Source organism: Hippocampus guttulatus, chromosome 15, assembly GCF_054856545.1.
Source record: "Hippocampus guttulatus isolate MCC_2025c chromosome 15, RoL_Hgut_1.0, whole genome shotgun sequence".
Lineage (NCBI taxonomy): Eukaryota > Metazoa > Chordata > Actinopteri > Syngnathiformes > Syngnathidae > Hippocampus > Hippocampus guttulatus.
In genome coordinates, this window is record NC_141275.1 from 7,385,414 (window position 1) to 7,412,119 (window position 26,706).

At 42.1% G+C, this 26,706-nt stretch overlaps 4 protein-coding genes across 4 annotated transcripts in view; 2 read left to right on the forward strand and 2 right to left on the reverse strand.

The window, feature by feature from the left end:
- The first annotated feature begins 483 nt into the window (after positions 1-483).
- Positions 484-8,208, forward strand: vamp2 (vesicle-associated membrane protein 2). Its single transcript, XM_086131206.1, has 5 exons — positions 484-921; positions 3,464-3,566; positions 3,682-3,840; positions 4,035-4,086; positions 4,208-8,208. Coding segments are annotated over exons 1-5 (333 nt in total). The 5' UTR covers positions 484-919; the 3' UTR covers positions 4,225-8,208.
- A 3,107-nt stretch (positions 8,209-11,315) lies between these two features.
- Positions 11,316-17,304, forward strand: pcolcea (procollagen C-endopeptidase enhancer a). Its single transcript, XM_086131395.1, has 9 exons — positions 11,316-11,490; positions 12,627-12,735; positions 12,821-13,079; positions 14,714-14,838; positions 14,916-15,052; positions 15,135-15,493; positions 15,585-15,662; positions 16,717-16,887; positions 16,993-17,304. The coding sequence occupies exons 1-9, from the start codon at positions 11,402-11,404 to the stop codon at positions 17,121-17,123; spliced, it is 1,458 nt and encodes a 485-aa protein (XP_085987521.1). The 5' UTR covers positions 11,316-11,401; the 3' UTR covers positions 17,124-17,304.
- A 908-nt stretch (positions 17,305-18,212) lies between these two features.
- Positions 18,213-22,189, reverse strand: tmem88a (transmembrane protein 88 a). Its single transcript, XM_086131396.1, has 3 exons — positions 21,742-22,189; positions 20,530-20,836; positions 18,213-18,714 (listed from the first exon to the last, which is right to left on the reverse strand). Exons 2-3 carry the CDS (start codon positions 20,830-20,832, stop codon positions 18,427-18,429), a joined length of 591 nt encoding a protein of 196 aa, XP_085987522.1. The 5' UTR covers positions 20,833-20,836; positions 21,742-22,189; the 3' UTR covers positions 18,213-18,426.
- A 1,525-nt stretch (positions 22,190-23,714) lies between these two features.
- Positions 23,715-26,706, reverse strand: part of kdm6bb (lysine (K)-specific demethylase 6B, b) — a 29,315-nt gene continuing 26,323 nt past the window's right edge. The window contains exon 20 of the mRNA XM_086131030.1: positions 23,715-26,078. Coding sequence (XP_085987156.1) covers positions 26,055-26,078 — 24 coding nt within the window. The 3' untranslated portion in view covers positions 23,715-26,054. The remainder of the gene's footprint in view (positions 26,079-26,706) is intronic.

The window sequence follows — 26,706 nt, forward strand, 5'->3', positions numbered from 1 at the left end:
TGTCAATGTGGATGTGATTGGTTGTTTATCCATGTGCACCATTCCAGTGGCTGATGACCACCCTCATCTAAAAATCAACTGAGATGGGCTGCAGTTCACCTGTGACCTGAATGAGAATAAATGGTGCAGAAATGGATGCAAAAGAAATCTCTTTGGATTAAGAATGCTGAAAACGTGTTCAAGAGGCGTTCCATAGTACTGACCTCCTCAACACAGTTAGGAATAAATGCACCAAATAATATTCCGAATGAGTAAAGTAGCTTTCAAGTGGGTTCTCCTGGGTCCACTTCGTGTTTGATCAAATCAACAGTGAGCATCCATGAACACCCGCTGTGCTGCTCACCACGCCCCCTTCCGAGGTACGCCATTTTGTTGACAAATCCCGAGGTGATCAAAATAAACTGCTTTCTGCGAACTTCCAACCGCGCTATAACTATGACACTTAACACCTCTAAGGGGAAAACACCTACGATGTTAATACGGACGTGTTTAGTTTAAAACTGAATCGTCACAAGTGATAAAGCAGCTCCCAAGATGTCCCTAGCCATTTTATTAACATGAAACTCGCCTCGGCTGACGTCACCGAGCCATCTTTGTCCAGCTAATCCTAACTGTATGTTATACCTTCATCACGGCTCGGTCTCCCGTCACCTACAGTAACAGTCTGCTGGTGCAGTCATATACGAAGAGGAAAAGTAGTGTTTTAATAGCTAAGTGGACATATCTCGACGGTGGACCCAAACCAGTGCCCCTCCTCGGCTATATAGGCAGGGAACGCCAGGCTAAGCATCCAAAGGGTGCCACAAGGCTAGAGAGGAGCGCACAAGGCAATCCACATCCATCTGCCAGCCACTTAGCACACGCTAACATTTCCAGCCCGGATTTCAGCACAGCTGTCTAGCCAACGCTACCACAAAAAATGTAAGTACAGCGTTTTAGCTTGTTTCTTTGTGGATTTAGATGCATGAATGGGTTTTCCACGAAAAGATGCCGGCGACCACCTGGATGGAGTATCTGCCTCTTTCATCAGTCTCTATTTCGTTTGTATTGTGCTGCGCGGATGTTTTATTTGACAGCTGTCCGTTAATGTTACTCGAATGGCAGGAAATAATAGTTCAGTCTATCCTCGGAGCAAACGTAAGTCTCGTTTGCGATTGTGAATTTTGACGTTTTTGAGGTGAAAAGAGACGAGCCGTGTTTATTTTCTGCCTCGTCTCGTGCCGCTAGCTGCAGCCAGCACGCACGCATTTTTTTCCAGTTTGGACCGGTTCAGTTTGAAAGGACGTCGTCTTTATCATTGCACACATGCTACTTAATCTATTCATTGATGCTTTGTTGATTTTAAAATAACCCTTTTGCTCATGTCTAACATTTGTCGTTGGTAATTTTGGTTGTTGAGGCGAGGTGACGATGGAGCTATTTCTAGAAGCATCAAGGGCATATTGTGGAGCCCGTCTTATTTTTTATGGCGTTAACCACAAGGCCATTTTGGGGTCTAAACCACGGGACACAATTTGACACATTTAAAACAACTCGTCACATATACTGTCATTTTACTAACTGTAATTTAGGCCTGGGCCTGATATTTGCAACCTCCTGCATCGGGGGGTGGGGATAGCCTAGCCTCTCTGTCGTCGATGATACTCGAGGGTGGACAGCTAACTATAATTATATATCACAATATTACACTCTAGCCATTAGAACGTTTCTCGTCTGGTGTTTTTGAAGTACATGTATTAGCAAATGTTTTTGGTAGAACTGAATGAATGGAGGATAAAGAACAAAATGGCTAAATCAACCTTACATGTTTGTAAGAAAGCCCACAATCTTAAATTTGATCGGGTCCCAGCATCATTATATGCCACTGCGTGTTTGTATACTGGCTTTGCTGCTTCAAATCTCGATTTATTATCAAATTTCAGTCGACAATTTTTGCTTGAAATCAAATCTCCTGTCAAGGAACCTCCCAACTGCTGCTGTCGGCAGCCATAGTATTTATAGGCCGTGGAACGTGATATTTTACTGGCTGTCGTGGGACCGCGGTTTTGGTTGTATAGAATTGAAAGGAATGTAAGGTTTAAGGTCCGAGAGGTCACAATAGACAGAGAGCCAAGTCATACTGGTCCGGACTGGAGTGGTGCTGTTCAGTGCTGAAATGTCTCTCTCCAGTGCTGAAAGTCACGCATCGTACTAATGACAGTGTGGATACAGAAATCCAGTTATTTTCCAGAGCCATTAACTCAATACTATATTTGAAAGTGTAAAGGAGGTGAATATATTCAGCTGAAGAATAAACGTTGTATTGTCTGATGTCTGTGCAAAGAGGAATACTGTATGACATCTTCCAATGTCAGTATTATGAGATCTGATGTTGCTGTTCATCAGGATCTGAGCTGATTAAAATTTGGAAAGGGAATGAAATGCTTGCGGTGTTTTTTTCATAGAAATCACAGACAAATTGGCACTTTGAATTTTGTGCATGGTAAATGCACCCGATATCATTGATTTCCACTGAAAATAAAACTCAAGTGGCGGAATTCAGGATGCGATAAAACCACAAAATAAACAGCAATGAATGAAAAGTTACTGTGGCAGCCTCATGTTATTGTCGAATGACGTTTTTAGATCAATGAACAATATCACTCGTTAGCCTTGCCAAGAATAATATGCAAGGAAGGACCAGACCATTTGGCCAATTATCCAATAGGATTTTATGTTGTTGAAGGATTAGTAATGCGTGTTGGTGATAAGGTGACCTTTCTAGACAGTTTTGCCTGACAGCGGTGGAGTAGCTTTGCCACCATTCACCTACCATCGTCTAGCATGCTAAATTTAGCGTGGCAAGCACATTAGGTTCAAAACAAGGATTTTTACGTGCAATTTTTATTGTGTTAAAAGCTTGTCTGACCTCACATTAGGGCAGGATGCCATGGTATTTATTATTCGCAACTGTCGAACTGTGCTCTATCTATATTGCTGTTTATGTTCCTGTTTGAAAATGAACAAAAATAAATCAGTCGCAAAGTAAAAACATTTTAAAATAACAGCAATAAAAAAACAATGCTGATAGTCCCTGCTGTGCACGCTTTGACCCTTGACGTCTCAGGGACTGTGTGGCACCATTTATTGCGCCAATTACAAGAACTAAAAAAAAACAACAACAAAGGTTTGTAATTTCTAATAGATGCCACAAGTTGGCAGCAAAGCACTTTTTTTTCTATTGGCAAAGTCTGACGAAATCAAGTTCAACATAGTTGCTTGGCACAAAGATACCACCAGATGGGGCCAAAGATGTATTTTTGTATTCGATATGGCTTTGGCCTGGACACAAAGAAAGCAAACAGGTGAGCTAGAGGTTAGATTGCTCTTTAAAAATCCATCGCTACATGAATTTGCAAATGCCGAACCGCAAATATGTGAGTGGGGTCCACCATATAATGACAGGTTTTTTTTCCATAATTAGGTCTGCCCCAGCTGGAGCCCCTGCACCAGAGGGAGGGAGTCAGGCTCCTCCTAACCTCACCAGTAACCGCCGTCTGCAGCAGACACAGGCACAGGTGGACGAGGTGAGTACAAGTCATCTTGGAGCCTCATTTATTGTACACTGCGAGCTGCTGAGCAAAAGCAAAAAAAAATGAACGCCACATCTTTTCAGTCAAGATGTGCTGTTTCACTCCCTAGGTGGTGGATATTATGCGTGTAAATGTGGATAAGGTGCTGGAGCGTGATCAGAAGCTGTCCGAACTGGACGACAGGGCTGACGCTCTGCAAGCTGGAGCCTCTCAGTTTGAGACCAGCGCTGCAAAACTGAAGAATAAGTACTGGTGGAAGAATGCTAAGGTGGGGACATGCACACGTGCTCATCATAAGCAACAAATGTATTTCTTGGATGTACTCGAGGTTTATGAGAAAAGTAAACTATAATTTCCAGTTCAAGCACAAAATTCTCCTGATGGCATGACCAATTTTCCTTTCACCACTTTTGTCATGTGACAATATCAACAACTTGGTTTGTTTTTATCTTCTGACCACAGATGATGATTATCCTGGGTGTGATATGCGTGATTGTCCTCATTGTCATTATTGGTAAGAATTGTTTTTATCTTAATCGTTAAAATGTGTTCATATTAGAGTACAGTAGGTGTGTATGTTGCAGAGTGTAGAAACAGACTTTGATATGCCTGATGTCGTTTCTTGCTTTCTGCAGTGTATTTCAGCACCTAAGAAGAGTCACTTCCTACCCCAGTCTAATCCCAACGACCTTGCTTCAGAAGGAACCCCGAAATTCATGACAAAAGGAATCACAGATAATGAGTAAATGTATCTTTCCCGATTGGCTTCAATAGAACACCCCTAAACCCTTCAGAGCCATACGGTTCAGTCATTTCCACCACCTCGCCTCTGGACCCCTGTCAAATATTTGTCCCGTGAGTGTGCGGCCCCGCGTCCCGTTCCGGGTCCTCTCGGCTTCTCTAACCTGCCATAACGAGAGCCAAACATTTGTGACGATGCAACAACAGAAAAGGAAACCGATTGGCAATGATAATTGTTACATGACTGATCTATATCTAGTCATTTGTAGAGTTTTATTCTGATATATACTGTTTTGTAGGTGTGCGTGCGAGTGTGTGCATTTTGTATTTTTTAAGTTTTGTATTCATTTTCTGTATGCTTCAGCGTCGACTACTGCCTAATAATCCAAGTGTGTATCTTGCATGTTCTAATCACCCGTCCGTCCCCCCGCTTACTCTTTGTTTCGCTGTATTTCTGAAACGGCGGCAACAATCAAGAGTGAGCCGCAGAACTGAAATCTGTTTGGATTTTTAGCAGTCGCAATCACCAGGTTGAAATCACTTGAGAGTTCATTCAGGTCTAAGTTATTGCTCACAGGTATTGATCAACACAAACTAACGCGTGAATTTTTCCACCATCGCTTGGTTATTGTTCCCCGTCCTTTAAATCTGACCGTTGCATCTCCTTTGGAGGTCTTTTCCCGTCCCACGTTTCTCTTTAATGTCTCTTTATGTCCTCAGCTCTCCGGCCGTCTTCCTCGTGTCTTGCAGCATGCTTGAATGCCCAATCGTTTTAAAACTGCCATAGTACCGTTGGACCAATGTCTGTAGGTGTTTCTTTTTTTTTCTTTTTTTTAAATTAAGTACGTAGTGTCTTATTTCGAAAACATTCCTTCATTGCAGTCTAGTGCAAAATGCTCTTACTATAGCACATGTGTAATTGCAAGTATATGTCAAGTGCGCAATGAGACTAAAGGCCGAAGTCAGTCATTCAAACAACTGGGAAAAAAAACAAAAACAATCAGGTCTAAGGGTATATTTGGTGGGAAGCGGGATTAGGATGTCATCTTGTGGTAGGAATCATTTATGTTGGCTACTACAACTAACATGCTATTGCCAGGTTTGTAGCTGCTTTTAGTGGCACCATCACAGACATGAATCTTCATTTCCCAAGTCAAACGGGCACACACGAAAAGGCCTTGACATCTACTTTTAGTTACTGTCGGTCAAAACAACGGAAAGCAGTTGAAAGTGCACTGAACCAGCTTGTTTTTGATGGCGATACCACACTGGGCTATCTAACCGGGCCGAACGTGTGCAGCCACAACTCCATATGAAGAGCACATGAAACAGTTCAGCCTTGCTTGCAATTTAAAAATTGACTGAAAAAATAATATCAAAGCATTCCTTGGCAGTGTTCAAAAGTGGTTGTCCCGATGGTTCTGTATCCATAAATGTAATAGATTCTATTTTTTATTATCGTGTATTTTTGTGTGAAACAGACAGACGAAGAGGAAATTCCTCTCCTTCTATCTGGCGTGTGCGTTTCCTTTTTATAATTCCGCTGTGTACGTTATACACTGCCAAGCAACAAGCTGCTGAGGGGGGGGGAGCTTCTCTTGTTCATTGCACTTGTCTGTCACGGCGCCCTTTGGTGTACAGTTGCAAAACTGTTAGCTTCTGCGGTTTGGGGTGGTACATATGGCCCCCCATCGGCTACTTGATGAGTAACTGAGCAATAGGTGCACTTGCTGTAGTTTTAGCTGACTAGGTCCAGATGAATAAGAAACACACTTTAGCATTAGCTTTCAGTCTCGGTCATAATCCGCTGTAGTTCAAACTAAGTGTATTCATTATGTGTACTTGGTAGCCTTGGGGTTTTTATGTTAGCAGCCAGCTAGGTAGATCCGCCACCTTTTACTCGTTGCTGATTCTGAATCGTACTGTTGTGCGCGTGTGCAGGTGCATCCATGTGGTGTGTGTTAGAATAGCTCTACCCCAGGAATAGCCCCAGTTTATCCCGGACGATTAGGCCACTTAAATCTCTTGAGTTGAAGGCACCTTTGTTTCCTTGCCCACTGTAGTACACAAGGATAGTGGGGACAGATTTGAGGGCCTAACCCTTTGACAAGACCACAAGCTCCCACCCCAAAAGAAAAAAAAAAACCCTTAACCCACATCACTCTCTCAAGTGTACCTACAACCAGAACAAAAGATAACCCAAAGACCTCATGCCCGGGCTTGTGCTGACGATTGCCATCAAAAACAAGCGGCGTGGAGCAGGTGAACCCAAACGATCCGAACCTTGTTGTCTGCAATTCCAGGACCTCTTACTGCCACACACACCGCAGCGCGTGTCAGTGAGGCCAGTGAGTTATGCACGTTAAAGCAGAATTTACAGACCGCATGCATCGATTCTCGGAACACCTTGTGTGTTGCAAGTCTAAATGAAATTATTGAATCCGTAACCAGATTTTAGACACAGGATCCTTTAATACTAGCACAACCTCGTTTTCATGACCTTTTCCTGCCAACTTTTAATAGTGAAAAAAACATTTACCGGTAAGTGGCTCCAAATATCGGATGGAAATCTGCATTAAACGTTGTAATAAGAACTTGTTTTGAGGGTAAAGGGGGGCCTATATTGTTTTGTTTTCAAAGTCAACAAAGATGTACAGTAAAAGGGGACAAAAAAAATTGGGAATTGGCAAAGTATAAATGCGAAACACCGTTATGAATAACGAGGCCCTTTTCGCCATCCTGCTGAGGTGAAGTGACACTACTGATTGGGGTAGGACAGGTGTTATTCCATCAATCCAGCTGTCGTCCTGTGACTGCTCAACCAATTTGATCACAAACGGAGAAAATGAAGCGAGCGATGTCTCTTCACGTTGCTTTGCTGTATCGTGTGAAAAAAGCCGTGCACCTATATTTGAACAGCGTTGCACGTATTGTTTGTTGTTGTCATTCTTTCGGGGGGGAGCACATCTCTTCTATGTGAGAATATTGCCTGACGCCATCCTTGTGAAATGTTCAGCTGTCTCAAATTTAAGCTGCACTCAGCCCCATTTGTTGGGTGATCTGAAACACTTCACGACGATGAAGTGGGGGGGGGGGGGGGGGTTCTTGCTTTTATTTCTTTGTGATCTTGTAATTCAAGCTTGAAATAAGCGTACTAATCAACTGTTGAATGAGTATAAACGTGCTCTGTTGTTTAATAACAAATCTAAATCTCCACCATGACGGGGGTTGTCACTCCAAATGGGATGAGTGTAGTGTTAGGAGGGAACCTATTGAGTTTCTGAATGGTCACTGGACGGCTTACAATATTCCACAAACTACATAGAAAGATGTTTTGTATGCTCGCGTTTTATTGTTATTATTTAGGAAGAAAACAAAACTCCCAAATGTATCTGATTCTTGTGCAAGCACTGATTGGTCGAGGTAAAGATCGCTCAAGTCAGCAGGGAGGAAACGTATTTTTACCTTCAATTGTCCAAAAAGCTTAAGACTAATTCTGCTGTTTACATCAAATTGCTGTTTGCATCCACACAATGCTGTATGAGTTTTTTTGTTTGTTTTGTCTGAATATATTTATTTTTGAGGAAAGATTTTAATTTCTCTATGGGACTGGCATTGCCCCTGTTTGTCTGGTCTTACTGGAGGGACCCGACCGGGGGATCATGGGCAATGTCCTCCGTCTTATTTCATTCTTACTTTTTGTTTTAGCTTTTATTTATTGATAGATTTGTTGTGCTGTCATTTAATATGGAAATAGAAACGAAACAAGGTTGGCTCCATGTAAAGAAGAGAAAAATGAATGGGAAACTAAATTGTATAAAATAATTGTAGTGTAAATCTATCAATGTCTTATTATATTGATGAACATCATAAAATATATGTATATTGGAAAACAGTCTTGTGGCCAAGAGTGTTCTCTTCGTCTGTCTGTGCAAAATACATTTATAAACACTTCCAAAGGGCATACCCACATGACTTTAAACCACCGTGTTACACAAGTGACAAAAAATGATAACCTCAAGTTACCCGAATGAACTCTACAAGACACCGCCTAATTACACAGCTTTGGCCAACACACAAGTATCCATATATGACCAACAAACCCAGTTTCCTGATTGTAAAGACATAAAAGCCCACATATGTGTTTGGTGTCGCGATAACATTGAAAGCAAAGTATAAAAAATAAATAGCACTCATAATAGCCCAAGTCGTATCGTATTTGGTGTGCGTCACGTGACCTAAGAGACACGATCCTGAAATAGGAAAAAAAAAAACACTGAGAGGTCACATCACTAGAACCACTTGCACACTATGATAAGATCCCGAGACAACTTGCGCGAACTTTGTAAGGAACGTGTTTTGGGAGAAACAAGCACGTACCGAGGAGTTCCAATGGAGACTGCCAGGTGGTACCTCTGCGTTTTAACCACCAGGTGTCAGTAAATTGACAAATGCGCGACACCACGTCACAGTTCACTCGAGTTTCCAAAAGCGTGCATGTTAAATTCACTGAAGACTGCCACGCTGAACCTCCCATGGAGGCGCCCCCCCCACCCCCCACCCCCCACCCACCCTGAAGTCCGCTTTGCATTCTACCTTAAAAGACCGCAATTGCGCTTTCTCGTCTGTAGAGGGCAATGTTTTCCACGGTTTTGCATGAGCGAAGACGCCTTTTTTTCCTCTCGTATCTACAGTTTAAAAAAAACACATTCGCCACTACCCCAGCTTTCAAATGAGACCCAACGTGAAAAATCCGATTGGTAAAAATTGGAATAAATTAAGTTCAAAGTGTGCGCCATTTGCATATTCAAAAGCAAGAGTGCATCCACTTTGGATCAAGTCAGGGACGTTGATCGGCTGCCATAGCAACGGCGGTGGTTGGTTTTCTTACCTGTTTCACACTCAATATTATATCTCAGCTGCACGAACGGGAGCGCAGCCGTGGAACCAACTTCAAAGTCGTCTGAGGAGTCTAAATGGTCCATAGCTGAGAATGTGATCGCATCGGTGTAATGCCCAACGTGCCCAAAGTCAACTTGGATAGGCTCCAGCCCACCTAAATGAAAATGGATGAACGACCAAGATGCTATTTCCAGTATAGCATAAAGTAAACATCACCTGATTTTAAATATCACATATTTAAAATGTTACGAATCAGATTTGTAATATAAATCTCAGGCTCGTTAGGCAACATGAAAAATAAAGTGCGTACACTGCGTTACGTGGCGTTGCTTTAATGGTGATGTCAGATGATATACGTCAAGATTCTCGGCGCACTTTCAGCAAAAAAAATATTTTCCTCTTCAGATTAGAGTTAGATGGGCTTGATTTTTCTCCAGATGTTTCTTGAAAGTCTGGCAGATTGTAATTATCAGTTTTCTCGACACAAGTTAAAACCCCTTTTGCTTTTGTTGTTGTTGATGATGTGTTTTTTTTATTTTGCTTTTTGCTTTAATCTACATAGAGTGAATTTGAGTGGAACCAAGCTGACAGAGACCAGATGGGATTCTCAGACAATTAGTTGTCTTCATTTCCCTTTACTATGTTAAAAAAAACGGACGAATAAACAAACAGAGGAGTAACAGTTGTGAATGCATTACAAGCAAAATGACTTTCCTAATGCTGCTGAGTCAGATCCGTTCTTCTCCAAGTTGTTTTTCTCAGAATTCTTTTTCACTCCTCCCCTCACACCCATTGCGCATCTCGGCTAAATGAAATCTTGCCAATCATACATCTATCTGGAGTTATTGCAGAACCCCTTGCCTTGACTTGGGTCCCCCCCTCCCCCAATACACACGCATGCAATGCATTGGCAGTGGCCGCTCACTGGGATGCCATCATCACTGCATTCCTGCCTCTGCTGTCTCTTATCTGGACTTCCCTTTTGAAGACAAACAGCACAGCAGTGACAGGCACATAGTTGTTTCTCTACCGAACCTCTTTAGCATTTATTTTGACAACAGAAAGTATTGCATGAAGTTTGTAAAGTGAAACATTAAATCTGAGTAAAACTGAAAAAAAAGTGCTTTTAAGTAATGTGCCACATGTAACTGGAGACACTGACTCTGTGGAAAGTGTCTTGTGTTTTTATTGGCTGTCCGCCTTGGTGGTTCCAGACTCTGATCAATCGGTTGTAGGTCAGCAGTGCAAGAAAGTGTCTGGTTTGACAGCATTTACTGGAGCAGCTTACCTGCTCCAGGCCTCAGCAGTGTCAACCGAAGAGTTGAGTCATGCGTGAGAACTCCTCCACTGTAGTGTTGTCTTGGTGGATTGCAGGGGGTGGATGTGTGTGTGTGTGTGTGTGTGTGTGTGTGTGTGTGTGTGTGTGTGTGTGTGTGTGTGTGTGTGTGTGTGTGTGTGTGTGTGTGTGTGTGTGTGTGTGTGTGTGTGTGTGTGTGTGTGTGTGTGTGTGTGTAAACAGACGCCCTCCGGCTCAGACTCTGTATGGAGTCAAAGGACATCCTGGGGTTTGGGGAGATACAATGCAAGGATACATTTGTTTGATGATAATATGAAATCAAGATCCCACAGGAGCTGATACTTGCGTGAAGGCTGAAAAAAAAAATCAATAACAAGAACAGGGAAAAAGAAATGTAAAAGAAACACAAGTTCAACTCAATAGAATGTGAAAATTAGGAGTCCTGCTTGTGTGATTGATTCACCTCATTGAGCTTCAGGCTGTGCTTCCAACCTGAGCAACTTGTGAATTATGTAACCATCAGTAAGACCCACCATGGACGGGAAACGGGTCAAGGTAAAAGCCACCAGCGCGAGATGTATGCATTCCATCCAAAACCTGTGATGTGATGGCGAAAACATCTGGTTCAGATTAAAGCCTTGTACTCCCTTCCTCCCACCACTGATCGCCCCCTCCGGGCTCTTTTCTCGCAGTCTTTGTCCCTTTAGCATCACTCTTTTAATATTTATCCCTTCGAGAACTATCTAACCCCGCCGATCCTCAAGTCGCTCCACCCACCCTCCTCCTCCTCCTCCTCCTCGTCTTTCTCCTCCTTCAACCCCGCTCCTGAACCTCTTGCCTCATGCAGCAAACTCCCTCTCTCTTCAAATAGTATCTCAGTGAGTGCATCATGGTGTACGCAGGCCGTATGTGGGGCATCTCCTTGCTCCTGTCTCTGACGTTGGGATGGACGGAGGCGCAGCAGACAAACTACACCAGGTGAGGTCACACACGGCGTGCGCAAGGTGTGTTTTGAAAGAAGGTGTGAAGAAGATGAACTCGCAGTTCTACGCAGTGTTGATGTTGTAGGTGAGAGCACTCCAACTGGAGTCTACGTCTGAATTCTTTCCGTCTCTTCAGTTGAAATCCTTCCAGTTGGTTTGTTTGAATGGGCGCTGAGTTGTTGTTTTTTGGTGTGTTTTTTTTTTTTTTGTGTGTGTCTACAATGGCTGAGCCACCAGATGTTAATGTTTTCGCTTCTACCCGTGGGGTCGAATCCGAGAAACTTGGCTGCAGCTCTGGACATCTTGGCTGTAATCACCAAGTCTATGACTCTTTTTTTGGGGGGTGGGGGGGGGGGTTCTGCTGTCTTGCTTCATACCGTTAAGCCCAGAATTATTCACACAGTGGCCAAAGTTTGAGCCAACAAAACGGGTGCATTTTTTGCTGAAAATAACACTCGAAGTGGCACAAGAGTGTTGTGCTTGAGATAATTATTATGTGTCACCATTTTGAAGGAATGTAACCTTTTGTATCAGGATCCTGGTAATCCCAAACAAAATCTTGAGTGTAAACTTTTTCATGGACTGTACAACAGCGAACATGACTTTCTTGTGTATTTTCTGTATTTGTTTGTCTAATATCTGGCCACAAAACAACAAAAAAAAAAAAAACTCTGGCATTAAACTCTAAGTAACCAAATAAGAAACATACCCTTGCTGACTCTGCGATTGCAAATCTGTACGTGTATAAAAGAACTGCTCCTTTCTGCGTAATTATCTATGACACCCGCAGAGCTCTTTGAGATGTTTATTGCACAATAACGATGGGGTTGAAAGAGGCAACTGAAAACGATTAGTTGAATGTATTTGTTCCATTTGTATCTTTCTAATTATAATTCTTGGAAGGCATTAGAATTTCAAGCCAAAGGTTTACAGAGTAGTCCTTTTTTTATTTTTTATTTTGAATTCCAAACTTCAGCATTTGGCGAAGGAGGATCGCAGTTTGAGACTCCCAATGGAAGTTTCTCTAAATATTGTAAAACTGGCAGGCTGAGTTTATGCATTCATGCAATTCTTGTCTCCTTGCCAAACGCTTGTTAATGCTGTCGTATCTTCTCATGGCCTTTATCACAGGCCGGTCTTCCACTGTGGAGGATCTCTTGTGGCAGAGTCGGGATTTGTCGGCAGTGAGGGCTTCCCGGATCATTACAAACCAAACAGCAAATGCACCTGGATCATCACAGTGAGTCACCCTGCAACAAGTCAAAACACCACCTTACTGCTTCACATTTATCATCTGACCCGTTGGATCTTTCTCTGGCTGCCAGGTCCCGGAAGATAAAGTGGTCATGCTCTCCTTCCGGATTTTCGACCTGGAGGCGGACTCGCAATGTCGCTACGACTACCTGGATGTTTACAACGGCAAATCCAACACGGTGCAAAAACTGGGCCGGTTCTGTGGCACCTTCCGGCCCGGTGCTCTTATTTCCACCACCAATACGATGATGTTGGACATGGTGACCGATGAAGAGACCCACGGTCGAGGGTTTGTGGCCTACTTCAGTGGTGCCACGCCGTATGCTGAGGGTAGGTCCTTGTTTTTTCAGAACAGATGAACGATATTAATGAACCCTTTCAGGGACAGCGGTTACTACAGTGGACAGCGGGTTGTCATTATTAAAGGGTTAGTAAGCGAAGTAAGAAGGAATCCTGTCTCCGCTGCAACAATATGTAATGTCAGCACTTCTGCACAATGTAGTGATCCAATGCCACCAACATGCTTCGTATGGTATGAGAAGGGGGCGGTCCGGTGATCCAGCGGTTAGCACGTCGACCTCACAGTGCAGAAGTCGTGGGTTCGATCCCAGGCTCCTGTGTCGAGTTTGCATATTCTCCCCGGGCCTGTGTGGGTTTTTTCCGGGTACCCCGGTTTCCTCCCACATTCCAAAAACATGCACGGCAGGCTGATTGAACACTCTAAACTGTCCCTAGGTGTGATTGTGAGTGCGGATGGTTGTTCGTTGCTGTGTGCCCTGCGATTGGCGATTGGGAAAATCCTTATGAGTATAAAGCTGATCGGAAAATGGATGGATGGATGGTATGAGATGGTCAAAACAGGAAAATGTCAAAACTCCCCCCTCTTTGGGGTGCAGTGCTACACCACTGCAAAGAGCAACCATTATACCGGTTAACAGTGCCAATCAAAACTGTCCATTATTTGATCTGTCATTACAAAAATGTACGCAGTTCTTGTACCGGAGCTCATTTGACAGTGGAAGTGGTCCTTTTGTTCCTGCTGCTGGTTTTACCGATGCACACAATGAATATAAAAAGTCTACACACCCCTGTTTAAATGGCAAGGTTTTGTCATATAAGACATGAGACCGAGATAAATAATTTAACTAAAGGGAACAACACAATGCCTTAGGAGATATTTTACAGTCCAAATATCCATAATAAGTGGCATCGGTATTAAACAGTTCAGTTCTCTGACCACAGCAACCGACAACCACTGTAATTACAACATGACATTCATTCATCTCTGACGGTGTCGATGGATGGTTTCAGCATGATGTCGCAATGCTCAGCAAATGAGTTGGCATGCTGCAGGGAAAACGGATGCTGTGGCAGTAACTATATGTAAATATCCATACTTTTGGTGAATTTCAGCAAACATCCGCGGGATGTCCAAGATTTTAAATTGGCTTTTTTTTTAAATAACACCTACGTTCTCTCCACATTCCATATTCCACACAGAGCGAATAAAGGATAAGATGGTTAACATTAGTATCTTATCAGCATTATAGTTTTTGTTGTGCATTTTTGCAGTAATTTGTCAAGATTTGTCACCCCCATTTGAGACAAACCGCTAAAAAGTGTGTGCTTGCAGTGGCTTTTGACACACTTTTCATCTTCTGCGAGATGAATAAACCGTCATAAGGACACACAAATAGCCTGCCGTGCATGTTTTTGGAATGTGGGAGGAAACTGGCGCGGGGAGAACATGCAAACTCCACACAGGAAGGCCGGAGCCGGGATCGGACCCATGACCTCTGCACTGTGAGGTCAACGCGCTAACCACTGGATCACTGGTTCGGCCGGTATAGAATATGCGCGTTTTCTAATTTTAGTCCATATTGGAAGTAGAAGAAAAGTGAAGATTTTGATCGCATCTTGCATTCTGCTGTTATCTTACTTCACGATTTTGTGGATTGTTTTAGATGAGCAGTTCTGTGGGGGAAAGACAACAAAATCTCAGGGAGAGATCATGACGCCAAACTGGCCCAACAAGAGATATCCACCGGGAACCAGTTGCTCTTGGCTCATTACTGTGGAACCCGATAAGGTTTGGCGACCTAACCTGCATGAGTCCATTTTCAAATGTCTGTGTTTGGGTTTTAATCCTTTCTGTTTGGATACTAGGTAATCCACATTAAATTTGGCAAGTTTAACTTGGAGGCGGATACCTATTGCCGCTTCGACTATGTGGCCTTCTTTAATGGTGGAGAGAAAGATGACTCACGCCTGATAGGAAAATATTGTGGCGATCAAGCCCCACAGTAAGAATAACAGAACCCATTCCAAAGTTCAACGTTTACTTAACCATTCCCAGATTCCTGGTCATGCTCTTTTTCTACGCAGGCCCATCACTACAAGCGGCAACGTGCTCCTGGTCCAGTTCGTGTCTGACCTCAGTGTGACATCCGATGGATTCCTGGCCACTTACACAAGCATCCCCCGTGGTTCTGACGCAGCGGTAGTGCACAGCGCCGGTGCCGGTACCAGGTCCATTCCAGCGAAGCCTGCTGTCAAACCCGCCGTACGTGCAGTCCCAGTGACCGCAGCGCCGCCGCCTGCCGCCACAATCAAATATGTGCCCCCTCCTGCACCGGAACCAACTAAGAAACCCAAACCTGTCAGGCCCACGAATGGACGTGGTGCCGGTACCACGGGCCAGGACAGGGGAGCGGTTGACTCGAGACCAAATGGAGGGCGACCTGGTGAGTGAAGCGACGGGTTGTGCTATTTTGGAATGCACTTGTGGACATCCTATAGTGTACTGTATTTGATCTTTTTTTTTTTTTTTTCTAGTCGCTCAGAATCCACTGTGTGCCAAAGTGTGTAAAAGAGACGGAACCATCAAGCCCATGTTCTGTGCCAGTGAATTTGGTAAGTCAACCCGTTAAACCAGAAGTGGGCAAATGTTCGTTTTCAAGGGTCACGTTGGTTTTCTAAATCAGACCAATTGCCAAAGTCATGGGTAAATAAGCTTAAAAAGAAGAAAATATATAAAAATGTGTATGCAAAATATTTATGCATATAAGTAACAGAACAATGTATCCCATCTGAAAAATTGGTTAGAATTCATTTGCCAGTTCAAAAACATTAAATGGACTGTAGAACTATGTAAAATTACGCTGGCATTTTGGAAATCATCACCCAAAAAAACCTCATTTAGGAACATATAACCATCTCTGATTAACATTGGCTGTTGACCAGTGCAATTTTTGTACATTGATATTTTATTTGATTGACAGTTTTACAAAAAAAAAAAAAATTAACAAATGATTCAATTCAATAAATTACATTGTAAAATTCTACTTAACATACAGCACTTCACCAGTAACACTAGTACAGTGCAGCTCTCATCTAGTGCACAGTTTTGCCTCACTGGTAACATGTATCTGACCTACCGGTACTAGTACAGTATGCCAGAGTTATTTTCAGAGTTGTCTAGGCTCAAAGAGCGCACTAGTTCACGGATCTTAACCTGGATATCAAACAAATGCTGAAACGGAGGCTATTAGCGTGTGATATGTGCCTACTAGTTTGGCCTAACAGTGTTACTAGTGCAGCACAGTGGTTTACTAGTAACTGCATACCAGTTGGCAAAAAGTGGCACTAGTAACCATTTAAAACATTCAGTTCCTTAGTAAGGTCACTAATTGCCGCCTGGACCCCACCAGTACCGTTGGACCACTAGTAATATGTAGAGTAGTTGTCCTAGTATGGCGAAAATGTCTTACTAGTGTTTAAAAATATCATTGAGTAATAAAAGGCAGCGGTGGGGGAAAAAAAAGTGTGCTGAATAACCTTACTAATGAGGATAAAGAATGCAGTAGTGCATGGATCTTGACTGTAACTGAATCCATATCGGCCATTATGCTTTCATACCTGCTGGAGGTGAAATGTTGCCTTCTAACCACGCCCACTTTGTTTGTAGTGATCACCGGGAAGGTGACCTCTCTGGCCCCTGGGCCCCGAGGCACCCTTCTCATCGGGGTATCCCTCATTCGGACTTACAAGGCAGGGCGACTAAGTATCACGCAAGTCGGAGAGACCATGTCCGTTCGATTGGTGTCGCAATGCAGGAAGTGCCCATTGCTTCGCAGAGGTACATGCGGACACATACCGTATATCTGTCATATATTTTGTGCACTCCCCCCCACACTCATAAAATCATCTGGTCCTTATTGTTTTGTTTTGTTTTTCACCGCAGGCGCTAACTACATCATCATGGGTCAAGTGGATGAAGATGGCCGCGGCAGCCTGCAACCCGGCGCGTTCACAGCTCCGTACAAAGCCCCACATCACAAATTATTGACAAACATCAACAACCAGCCATGCTAACTCAAACCATCTGTCCCGAACACGATGACTCAATAAGTCCTTGTATAATGCAAAAGACAAATCTACATGAGATAATAATATCTCAGTAAAACATAACAGTAAATTTATAACCCCAGTGAAGAAACACAAATCCTGAAACATTGTCTGTAATTTATATATGAATGAAGGATTATTATATCTCTTTTGTCACTCCTTTTTTCAGTCATTCTGGCTAAAGCATTTTTATTTTATTTTTTTTACCCCACCATGAGGAGTCAGGGGACTACACACGTCAAGTTTTAGGAGCACATCTAGTGGCCGTAAAAGTAAAAAAACAAACAAACAGATTTAGCGTCATTACTTATCGTTTCAATTTTCAACAATCAATGGGCGAGATATTCCAGTTTTAGTAAAAAAGTGAATGATGGTTCAGTGGAGTTGGACACCAGTGCAAGCTACAGTCACAATGGTAAAGAAATAAATGATCAGCATTAAGAAGTAATTCCATACTTTGTAACAGTGCTGAAGTAGAATTTTAAGGTTATATTTACTTGAATTGTGTATTCCCTTTTGACTTTTTGCTTGAACTTCTTATATGAAAACCAGTATCTATATTTTACACCTTATTGTGTCAAAAATAGGTTTGTTACGTTTTTAAACCTCCATGGATGTCATGAACAAAAATGCAAAAAAACAAAAAAAATTAAGAAAATTGGCGACCTGAAAAGGCAAAAAAAATAAAAGGCAGTGGGCCAGCAATGACATGGAGGAATGTGAACCAGGAAGCATGATAGGCCACAGTTTCAGGGAAGCAAGCTATTCCCCTCCATGGACTTATTTAGGTGAAGTGTTATTGGCAACAAGAATGATTTGTGATGAATACATCTTGTATGGTGTCAACATGCCAATTTCTTGTCAAATTCAATTTCAATGAAAATATGTCCACCGTTAGCATGTTGGACATGCGCATTTTTGCAAAGAATGTTGTCATTTGACGCCGCTTGAACATAGGGTATATGCAATTTCGTTTTCTACTCATAGTCTATTACAACAGTAGAGTACATCTTTTCTCCACTTTTATACACTGTCTATTCAATATAAGTCTTGACATCAGAGTAAGGTTTTATTGGAAAAAATAGCTTATAAAATACAGAAATAGTATACAAATCTTTTAGCGAAACATCCATTTGCAATGACGAACTGTAGTGGATTGAGTGTTACAACCGATGAAAAAAAACGATGACCCACTTCATTCAGCAGGGATAGCCTACATTAAAAAAAAAAAAAAAAAAAATCAAACCTCGGTCTCAGAGGTCACCTCTCATCACACCCAAACGCTGCCCTTCCCCTCCGTCTCCGAAGCTTCGGGCATTCCACAGCAGCCGGCCACTCCGGCCTCCCTGCTGCGAGCGGGGGGTAGGTTCTTGTACACCGCCCTGCTGTAAGGAATGAAGCACATGCCCAGTTGGAGGTGGCGAGCCAGGCGACAGAATGCAGCCAGGGCCAGGACCAGCAGAGGCGTGAGCAGGAGAAAGCCGACGACCAGCAGCGCAACACAACCCGCATCATCCAACAGGTCTGAACAGTACACTGAGGTACCATGCGGCTGCACCTAAAGCAATCAAATGCACAAGCGCTGCTTTAGATTTCATTTTTCATGAGTTCTTACTCTTTATACGGCACTCATTTCAAATCGTAACGCTTGACCGTTGTCATTTACAAACTTTCAAGTTATGACCAATATATTTATATTTCCGACCGACCAGTAATGGGTGAAAGCCGCCACATAGAGAGACACCAAAATTAAAAAAAACCCACATTTGTCATTAAAGTACACGGCTTGAATATATACAAATAACATATAAGGTATTGTATTAAACTACCCTTCCTCTATATTGCAAACACATTTGAACAACTTGTTCAACACGATTAGTTTTGAAACACTGCAAATGTATCTTGAACACACAGAAACTGGCACACACACATATTTCATAAAACGTTCTTGATAATTGGCTTTGTCATGAAGCATCAGCCGACTGAACCTACACAAGAAAAGGCTCCACATAATCAATACTGTCATTGGACACTTAATTAGGGACACTTGTATCACTTAATGAAGTGAACGCCTGCATATGAGTAGGATGGCATTTTCTTTTTATGTGCTAAAGCAATGAACGTATTACGTTAGGGTCATTTTGTGGCATCATGGTATCAAGGAACTATGTTGAAGTTAATGTAAGAGATTAATTCAAGCAAAATTTGTGCTCTTCTGCCATCTTGTGGCATCTTGGTCCGGAGGAACTACAGTATGTTGAAATGAATTGTTGAGTTTCATGAAGACAAAAGACGTTTTTGCTGATGTCCTGTGACATGTTTCAACAATTCTAAACCTATTTGGGCATGCCCACAGCTCGAGGGAGGCCCTATACTGCGTGATTAGCTGCACAGCACATTGTCTCCAAACCTTGACCTAGCCAAAGCACATATTTTAAATTAATATTTTACAATTCCACCTTCTGCCATCTAGTGGAGGAGTATTGAATTGTTCTGTAATGAGTCACTAGAGTCTAGTTACTAGACTGTACGTCGCTGACATGTATTGTTGGACAAATATACATTATTTGTTGTAAATAAGTAAAAATTGAAGGATCAATTTTGTAAAATTGACGGAATTTGATCTCGTATGACACGTTAATGTGCTGCTGTCCAATGGTTAAGAATCACTGGCCGAATACAATCCAGGGCAAGCTGCATGGAAGCTATGGTATTCTTTCACATGTTGTTATGTTATTATTAACCAGTGAGGGCTTTTTATTTGCCAATCTCCTAAAAAAAAAAAAATTAAAAATAAATAAATTCCAATCGTATTTGTGTCAATGACTGCTGCATCCTCCTGAGATGCATTTCCAGTATTGGTGGACATAAAATGAAATCGATCACTATACTTGAATTCATTCATTATACAGTTCTTGTACCGGCTCCAATGATATTTTCCAGGTCAACTGTACCTAAGAAAATATCTGGTGGAGTGGTGATTCAATTTAATACTTGGTCTGCCGTGCACTGCACAATGTAATCAAAGCTGTTAGTCACGGCTGCAAACGATACAAACCTAATCTCCAGAAAGTCACAGGAAAACTTAAAAAAACAGTATCAAGTCACTGAGGAAAAATATACTGCATGTATATATAACCGTTTAACATGCAGGAGGCCGGTGTGGTCTCTCACAGTGATTCTTAAATCTAGTGTCAAATATTTACCACAAATAATGTATCTTTGTACCCTTGGGCATCGATGCTGTTTGTGACATTTTTTGTTTGGTGGTGTGTTATGAGATGGGGTTTTTTTTTTTTTGGTCATGTAGAAATGATGTGCCTTGGCAAGACAAAAGTTGAGGAACGTCGCTTTATGAGACCAACAGACTGACCGTAGAGTGGCAGAGGAAGCCAAATATAATCATGACGAGCGCTGGGGTGAGGATGGTGCCAAACACGATGCCGGCCAACAAGCCGTTTATTGCCGCGATGATCAGATTCTGAGCCGTGACTAGGACGGAGCAGGCCCAGCAATCCAGAGAGCCCCTCAACTCCAGTGGGGGGTCGGGGCCATCGCTCCCTCCCGTGGAGTACGGTGGGGGCACCACCACCCCGGCCCCTCTTGAGGGGGAGCTGGGTTCAGAGTGGGGCAGCTCCGATGTCTTCTCCAATGTGCCGTTTCGTGACAGACTCATGTTTCTGGTGGAGAACAGCAGCAGAGTAAAGAAGAGGCGTTGAATTTAGTCGGGAAGTGTACTAAAGCTTGGGGACTTGTTGAAATTTGAATAATTTATAATTGGGCTTGCAATGAACAGGTTGAGAATGCAGCCCTTTTATTTTTCTGCAGAGTCACAAAATGGTGATTAAAAAAAAAAAAAGGATGACAGCAGCTGTAATGTCCCGCAAATATATTTGAGCTACAAAGAAAAACGGATGTGCTAACTTTATTATGTGAAATTCATATGTCAAATACAATATCGTATTAGCTTGATCCAATTCCGAAGTGACAGGCTTTATTACCACGTCCATTGTTTCATGCGTGCTCCACGACGTGCTTTTCACTTCCTTTCAATTCCAATCCATTTAAAGTGCCGTATTTTCTCTCGATGAGGTGACTTTGTGTGGTCAAAATCGGGGGTATAGATGGAGTGAAAAGTCACCACAGTGCTAACGGGAGTTTGAAGTGCAAGGAAATGGGCTCTGCCAACCCCACCTCCAAACTGCTGCAGGATAACCGAGAACAATGAGTCCAAGCAGAAGCCGAAAAATTCCTGTAATCACTAATCAGTCAGAACAATGTTCTTGCGGTTGATGACTCCTTTTTGTTTTTTTTTTTTTTTTTTTTTTACACAGCATGTATTTTATTGTCTCATTGAGACGAACAGCTGGGAAATACATTACCATGTGTCTGAATGTGAATGCTTGGGATGCAATGGGAACATGGGGCTTTTTACTTTTACTTAACTTTCATTTTTATCAACAAAATGATTCATGTGCAACATACTTTAAACCTTTTCCACAAAAAAACATCATCATCAAAAAATAATTTCGGTGGGTTTCAAGGTTTAGTTCAAAAGTGTTATCTTCTGTTCAATTCTACTCACCGTGGAATCGAACCCGTTGTTGTGTTCTCCGGCACTTTGATGCCACAGAAACTGAAGGGACCTGAAGTTGGAGAGTTGCAAAGTCAGGGATGAAGAGAATTTCAAGAATTTCCTCCTGATGAATGTCTTCTGTGGAATTCCCGTTTCCAGTGGTTGATGATATCCGCGGAAAGGCGTCGATTGAACTGAATCTAAAATGGTACTTTTGTTACCGTTGTGAGGTAGCAACTACTTAATCTTCTTGACGTCGCAACTCTGAAGATCCTCTGCCCTCTCGGAGAAAAGGTGCTGTGTCGACTTAAGGAGAAATCTGCTTTCCCCCTGACTTCAACGCTTCCTTCCCTGGCATTCTGTTTCCTCAGTCTGACTCCAGCTTGAGATATGATTGAGTGTGTGTGTGCGTGCGTGCGTGCGCACGCGTATCCTGAGCACGAGAAGCCTAGTGGGCTGGTGTCTGGGCACTGGAGGCTTTCTGTGTGATAACACCAGAGCCCAGATGTGAATCCAGGGGGAGGGAGAAGTGTTTATTTGGATAGATTAGAGGAGTCAGGGTGTGCTACCCCACACGCACATCATTTGGCACTTCTTTCACCTTTGTTGTTTTTTGTTTTTTTGTGATGAATTGCAGCTGAACATCTTTTATAACGGTTGTTGTTGAAGCCGAGCTTTTAGAAGGTGTGATCCGCTCTCCAAAAAACTTCCCACAGAAGCCTGAGGTGTAAAACAAAAAGGGCATGAAGAGTCAGCCTGTTTCCCGGCAGCAGGAATGGCAAAGCGGGTGACCGTTGACCCCTTTGATGAAAAACAGATCTGCGGGTACGGAAATGAGCTCGGGGGTAGAGCTCGAATAATTTGGTGGAGAAAAAGGCCACTTCGGGCCCGATAAGAAGCCACTGGGGGCTCAGTTCAAAGACGTGAATGGGTATGATGATAACAAGCCTAATTTTTGGGCATTATCGTTTATTTATTTACATCTTCACAGGGCTGATACACTACATACTGTACAGTGTTTACTTTGAGGAGAAGATGGGGACTTTTTAACAGCTTGAAAAAGTGTAAACAGACACCCTGAGGCAATGTTGGTTTAAAAACAAAACAAAACAACAAAAAAAAACAATTGGAACATTTTGGATGCTTTTGCTATTAACTCATTCAGTACCAGCCAATTCTAGACCAAGTCTGAAAAGACGTTTAAAAACGTCTTTGGGAGTGAATGAGTTAAGTTTGTGTGTGCATGTGATGTGTCAGTAACTCTCTGTGAAGGCTGTGCAAGGGAAGGCTTGTTAGAGGAAAAAACGTTTTTCCTGTCCTTGGAACCAGGATATCCCTTGCTGCATCCGCAGCCAGTCCAGATGTAGAGCTTAAGCCATTTTGTTTTCTTCAAGCCCCAGGATGAACGTAAATGTTAAAAATAGAAAGAAAAAAAAATGAAGTTAACAATAGATGACAGGGTACTGAGTGTGCGTTTGTGGTGATGGCATATGAAGTCATACCCGTAAAGGAAAGCATATCGTTCCTGGTTCGCGTGTGTCCCGACGGGTGATGCCGGTATAGGTTACTGTAGTTATATACAGTCAAATCTCAGTTTTTGAACGACTCTGTAATCGACAAAAACAGATTTCGACCATAAAATTCGGGATTTTTAACGCCCCAGATTACAACCGAAAAGCGGTTTTCGACCAAATTGAGCAAACCCGAATACGCCAATTGACTCCTCTCGGCTTCCTTACACGAGGACACTACGTTCATTGTGAGCAGACGTGTTTGTTGTGATTTATGCGAATCTGACAGTTTTTTAGTTATTTCTGCATAGTGTATTAGCCCCTAATCACGGGCTAATAAAATAGTTTTGGATTTCGAACAAATCGCTTTTCGAACAGCCTTATGGAACGGATTATGATCGAAAACCGAGGTATGACCGATGTTTTTCTTCAGTGTATCGTATCGTAAGCAAATATAACTCATACATTGACTGCATTGTTGAATAATTTATCAAAACATTATTATTGTCTTGAACAATACAATACAATATGTCACAGAAATATCACAGAGGGGTTTAAGACAGGTCTGGCTCAGGTTTTTCTTCTACATGTCCTATTTGAAGTGCAGCAGAAATTGAACATCATGAGAGAGAAAATAAAACATTACATCTGTCAAATAATAACCCAGGATGAGGACAACACACACACACACACACACGTACAGAAAACAAAACCTTGGCCGTTAAAAGTCACATCCCTATAAATCTCTGCAAAAAGTGTCAAGAGTTACAACTACAGCTACTAATGCTCATAAAATCACCAATATAGCCACACGAGATTATGAAATCCACACAGTTAATGAAAAACAAAAAGAAAAAAGCATTTATGAGTTAAATACAGTACAACGATTTGATTTTAGTTACAGTAAACTGTGTTGAAATGTTCCTAAGCACCAGCAGGTTGGCTTGAGTTGTATCGCTGCTTATTGAACATCGTGACGTGACAGTTGAAGGGGCGCCGAGGCAAAGAGGGGTCTAGCACCAAGGGGATTACACTGACCCCTCAGTGCACTTGCCCTATCCACGTCTCCACCGTTCCACATCTTGAAAATACAGTGTCGCCCCATGAATGAGTACCATTTGATATGCAATAAATATGTAGCATGTACAGTATAAATAATGTCACAATTTACAATTTTCTCTGCAACCCCCACCCCACAAAAAAACAAACCTGTCAACAAAAGAGGTATAAAAGTAGGAAGAAATTCCCAGTGTAGTAATTAAAACGAGAGTGAATCAGGATAGTTCAAGACAGATTTTTTTTTCCCTAACAGCACCAAAAACAAGAGACCCAGGATGACAAATTTGACCATTTGCAAAAAATTTGATTCCAAACGAGAACTATTTCAAGTGAACTAGAAAACAGATATACTATGTACATGATATGGTGTGCATAGAGGAATAACAGCATGGGGATGAATCATATCTGAACTCTGATGTAATACAACAGGCCTTTCCCACATTCCAGTTCAGAGAAAACAACCTTCAGCAATTTTTATGCGCACAATGACACTTGAAGAACTTATGACGAGACAAGAATGTTTCCCTTAGTTCTTGTGACAACACCAGTGACACGTGCTGGTATAATTAGTGGATTTATACACAAGAGAATCATCAAATAAGTTCTGTACTGTGATGGGTGGCCTTCTTGTCTCACAGAGTGTTCTGGTCACCCCGAAAGAAAAAAAAAACACAACAAAATTGGTGATCTCCCCTGCTGTACTTCATCTATGCACTCCGTTTTTTATCCCGTAGTCATTCACAATGTACAGTTATTTACGTTCATTAAATCTAGAAAACAAACAAAAAAACAAGAACCAAGCAACACAAAGAGGTATAAAACTGGGCCTATGTTCCCATAGCAAACGAATGAAATAGAAAATCCACACCACATTTGCTTTCAGGTGTATCACAGACTAAATTGACTGTTTGATCCCCAACTACGAAGCCATATTAGTTCTCTAACAAACCCGTATCTTAGAGAAATCTTTTTTTTTTTTTTTTAGTTCAACAAAAGTGTATCCGCATTTTTTGTCGTTTGTTTTATTTATTTTTGTTTAGTTCAACAAAAGTGTATCCGCATAGTTCTACACTCCAATTACAACTTCTCACAGTTCACAAGGCCAATGTGGTGTATACTTCCAGGCTGGTAGAATTTTTTAAAATTTTTTTTTAACTGTTCTGACAATGAATACGATTGGAGTAGATAGCACCTCAGAGTTTACAGGCATGAATAACATGTTCAAGTTTACCTGAAGATCAACACAAACTGGAATCAATATGATGCAAATGTGACAATCAGCTACCTCTCATGTGTGAAAGCGATTTCCCCTGCTGGTACAATAGAATCACAGCAAATTCATGGACATATAGAATAACTAGAAAGGTGTAGAAAACGGAATTTGCATAAAAGTACCTGAATTGATACATAAAATTGGCTACTTGACGCTTTTGAATCACAGCAGAGTCCGTTGAATGGAAATAACCTGATTTTCCGTCTTAACAGTGCTTACTTTTTTTTTTTTCCTTCCATGAAATTTACCATTCTAGTCATTCTATTTCAATGCACAAGTCCAATCGGCAGCTGGTATGGGGAAGACAGTGAGCTGTACTTGGATTGGCTGAGTAGCTATACCTTATTGTGTGACGTAAACAACAGAGTAAACGCTGATTGGCTGATTCACAACGTGCTTGCAGGAATCGATTGCCTTCAAGGCAACATTTGTGCTGCCCTTAGTTTTGGTTGTGGCTGAAAGACGCCATGGCGACATCCTCATTTCGATAAGGGTGATGGAGCCTGAAGGCGGGGAGAAAAAAGGGAAACAAGCTCAGGTGCGGCAATACAACATATTCCACTTAATATATAAAATCAACGAGTCACCGAGAACATGGATATCGGTTCATTGCTCGAAGGAACCACAGGGCCCAGGGGGACAGGCGGCATTTTTAGCCACTTTGGCCATGGCTGCTCAATTACAAAAAAAATTAAATGGAATTGTGGAATGTTAAGTTGAAAGAAAGGTAAACTTTGACGGCCTTGCACAAATAGAGCAGCAATGTATGCAAAATATGTCAGGTAATGCGTTATCTATCTCTAAACTACAGAAATGCAGGAGTTAAGTCATTGCCTGTATGTGATCTGGAGAAAGCCAAAGTTGCTTTGCTTTGTGATGAGACGACGTATTCTTCAACATGCTAATCTGAATGTTAGTCACAAATCCAGAAAAATCACCAGACTGGGATTAATATGAATGACCAAATATGCAGATCAGATGCGTGAAGCAGTTCCCCCTACTGGCAAAACAGAATCACAGCAAATTCATGTGCGTATCCAATCGAATAAAGACATTGGCGCTGTATGACGGGACACAATATTATGATCAAGTGGATGGCATTGGGAAGCAGTCTCAATCAACAATAGGGAA

Coding starts and splice junctions, on each gene's coding strand:
- vamp2 (XM_086131206.1), top strand. Junction 3,567..3,681: donor CACAGGCACAGGTGGACGAG/GTGAGTACAAGT, acceptor TTCACTCCCTAG/GTGGTGGATATTATGCGTGT. Junction 3,841..4,034: donor ACTGGTGGAAGAATGCTAAG/GTGGGGACATGC, acceptor TTCTGACCACAG/ATGATGATTATCCTGGGTGT.
- pcolcea (XM_086131395.1), top strand. CDS start 11,402: ATGGTGTACGCAGGCCGTATGTGGGGCATCTCCTTGCTCCTGTCTCTG. Junction 14,839..14,915: donor TTACTGTGGAACCCGATAAG/GTTTGGCGACCT, acceptor TTTGGATACTAG/GTAATCCACATTAAATTTGG. Junction 15,053..15,134: donor TGTGGCGATCAAGCCCCACA/GTAAGAATAACA, acceptor TTTTCTACGCAG/GCCCATCACTACAAGCGGCA.
- tmem88a (XM_086131396.1), bottom strand. CDS start 20,832: ATGAGTCTGTCACGAAACGGCACATTGGAGAAGACATCGGAGCTGCCC. Junction 18,715..20,529: donor GCTTCCTCTGCCACTCTACG/GTCAGTCTGTTG, acceptor TGATTGCTTTAG/GTGCAGCCGCATGGTACCTC.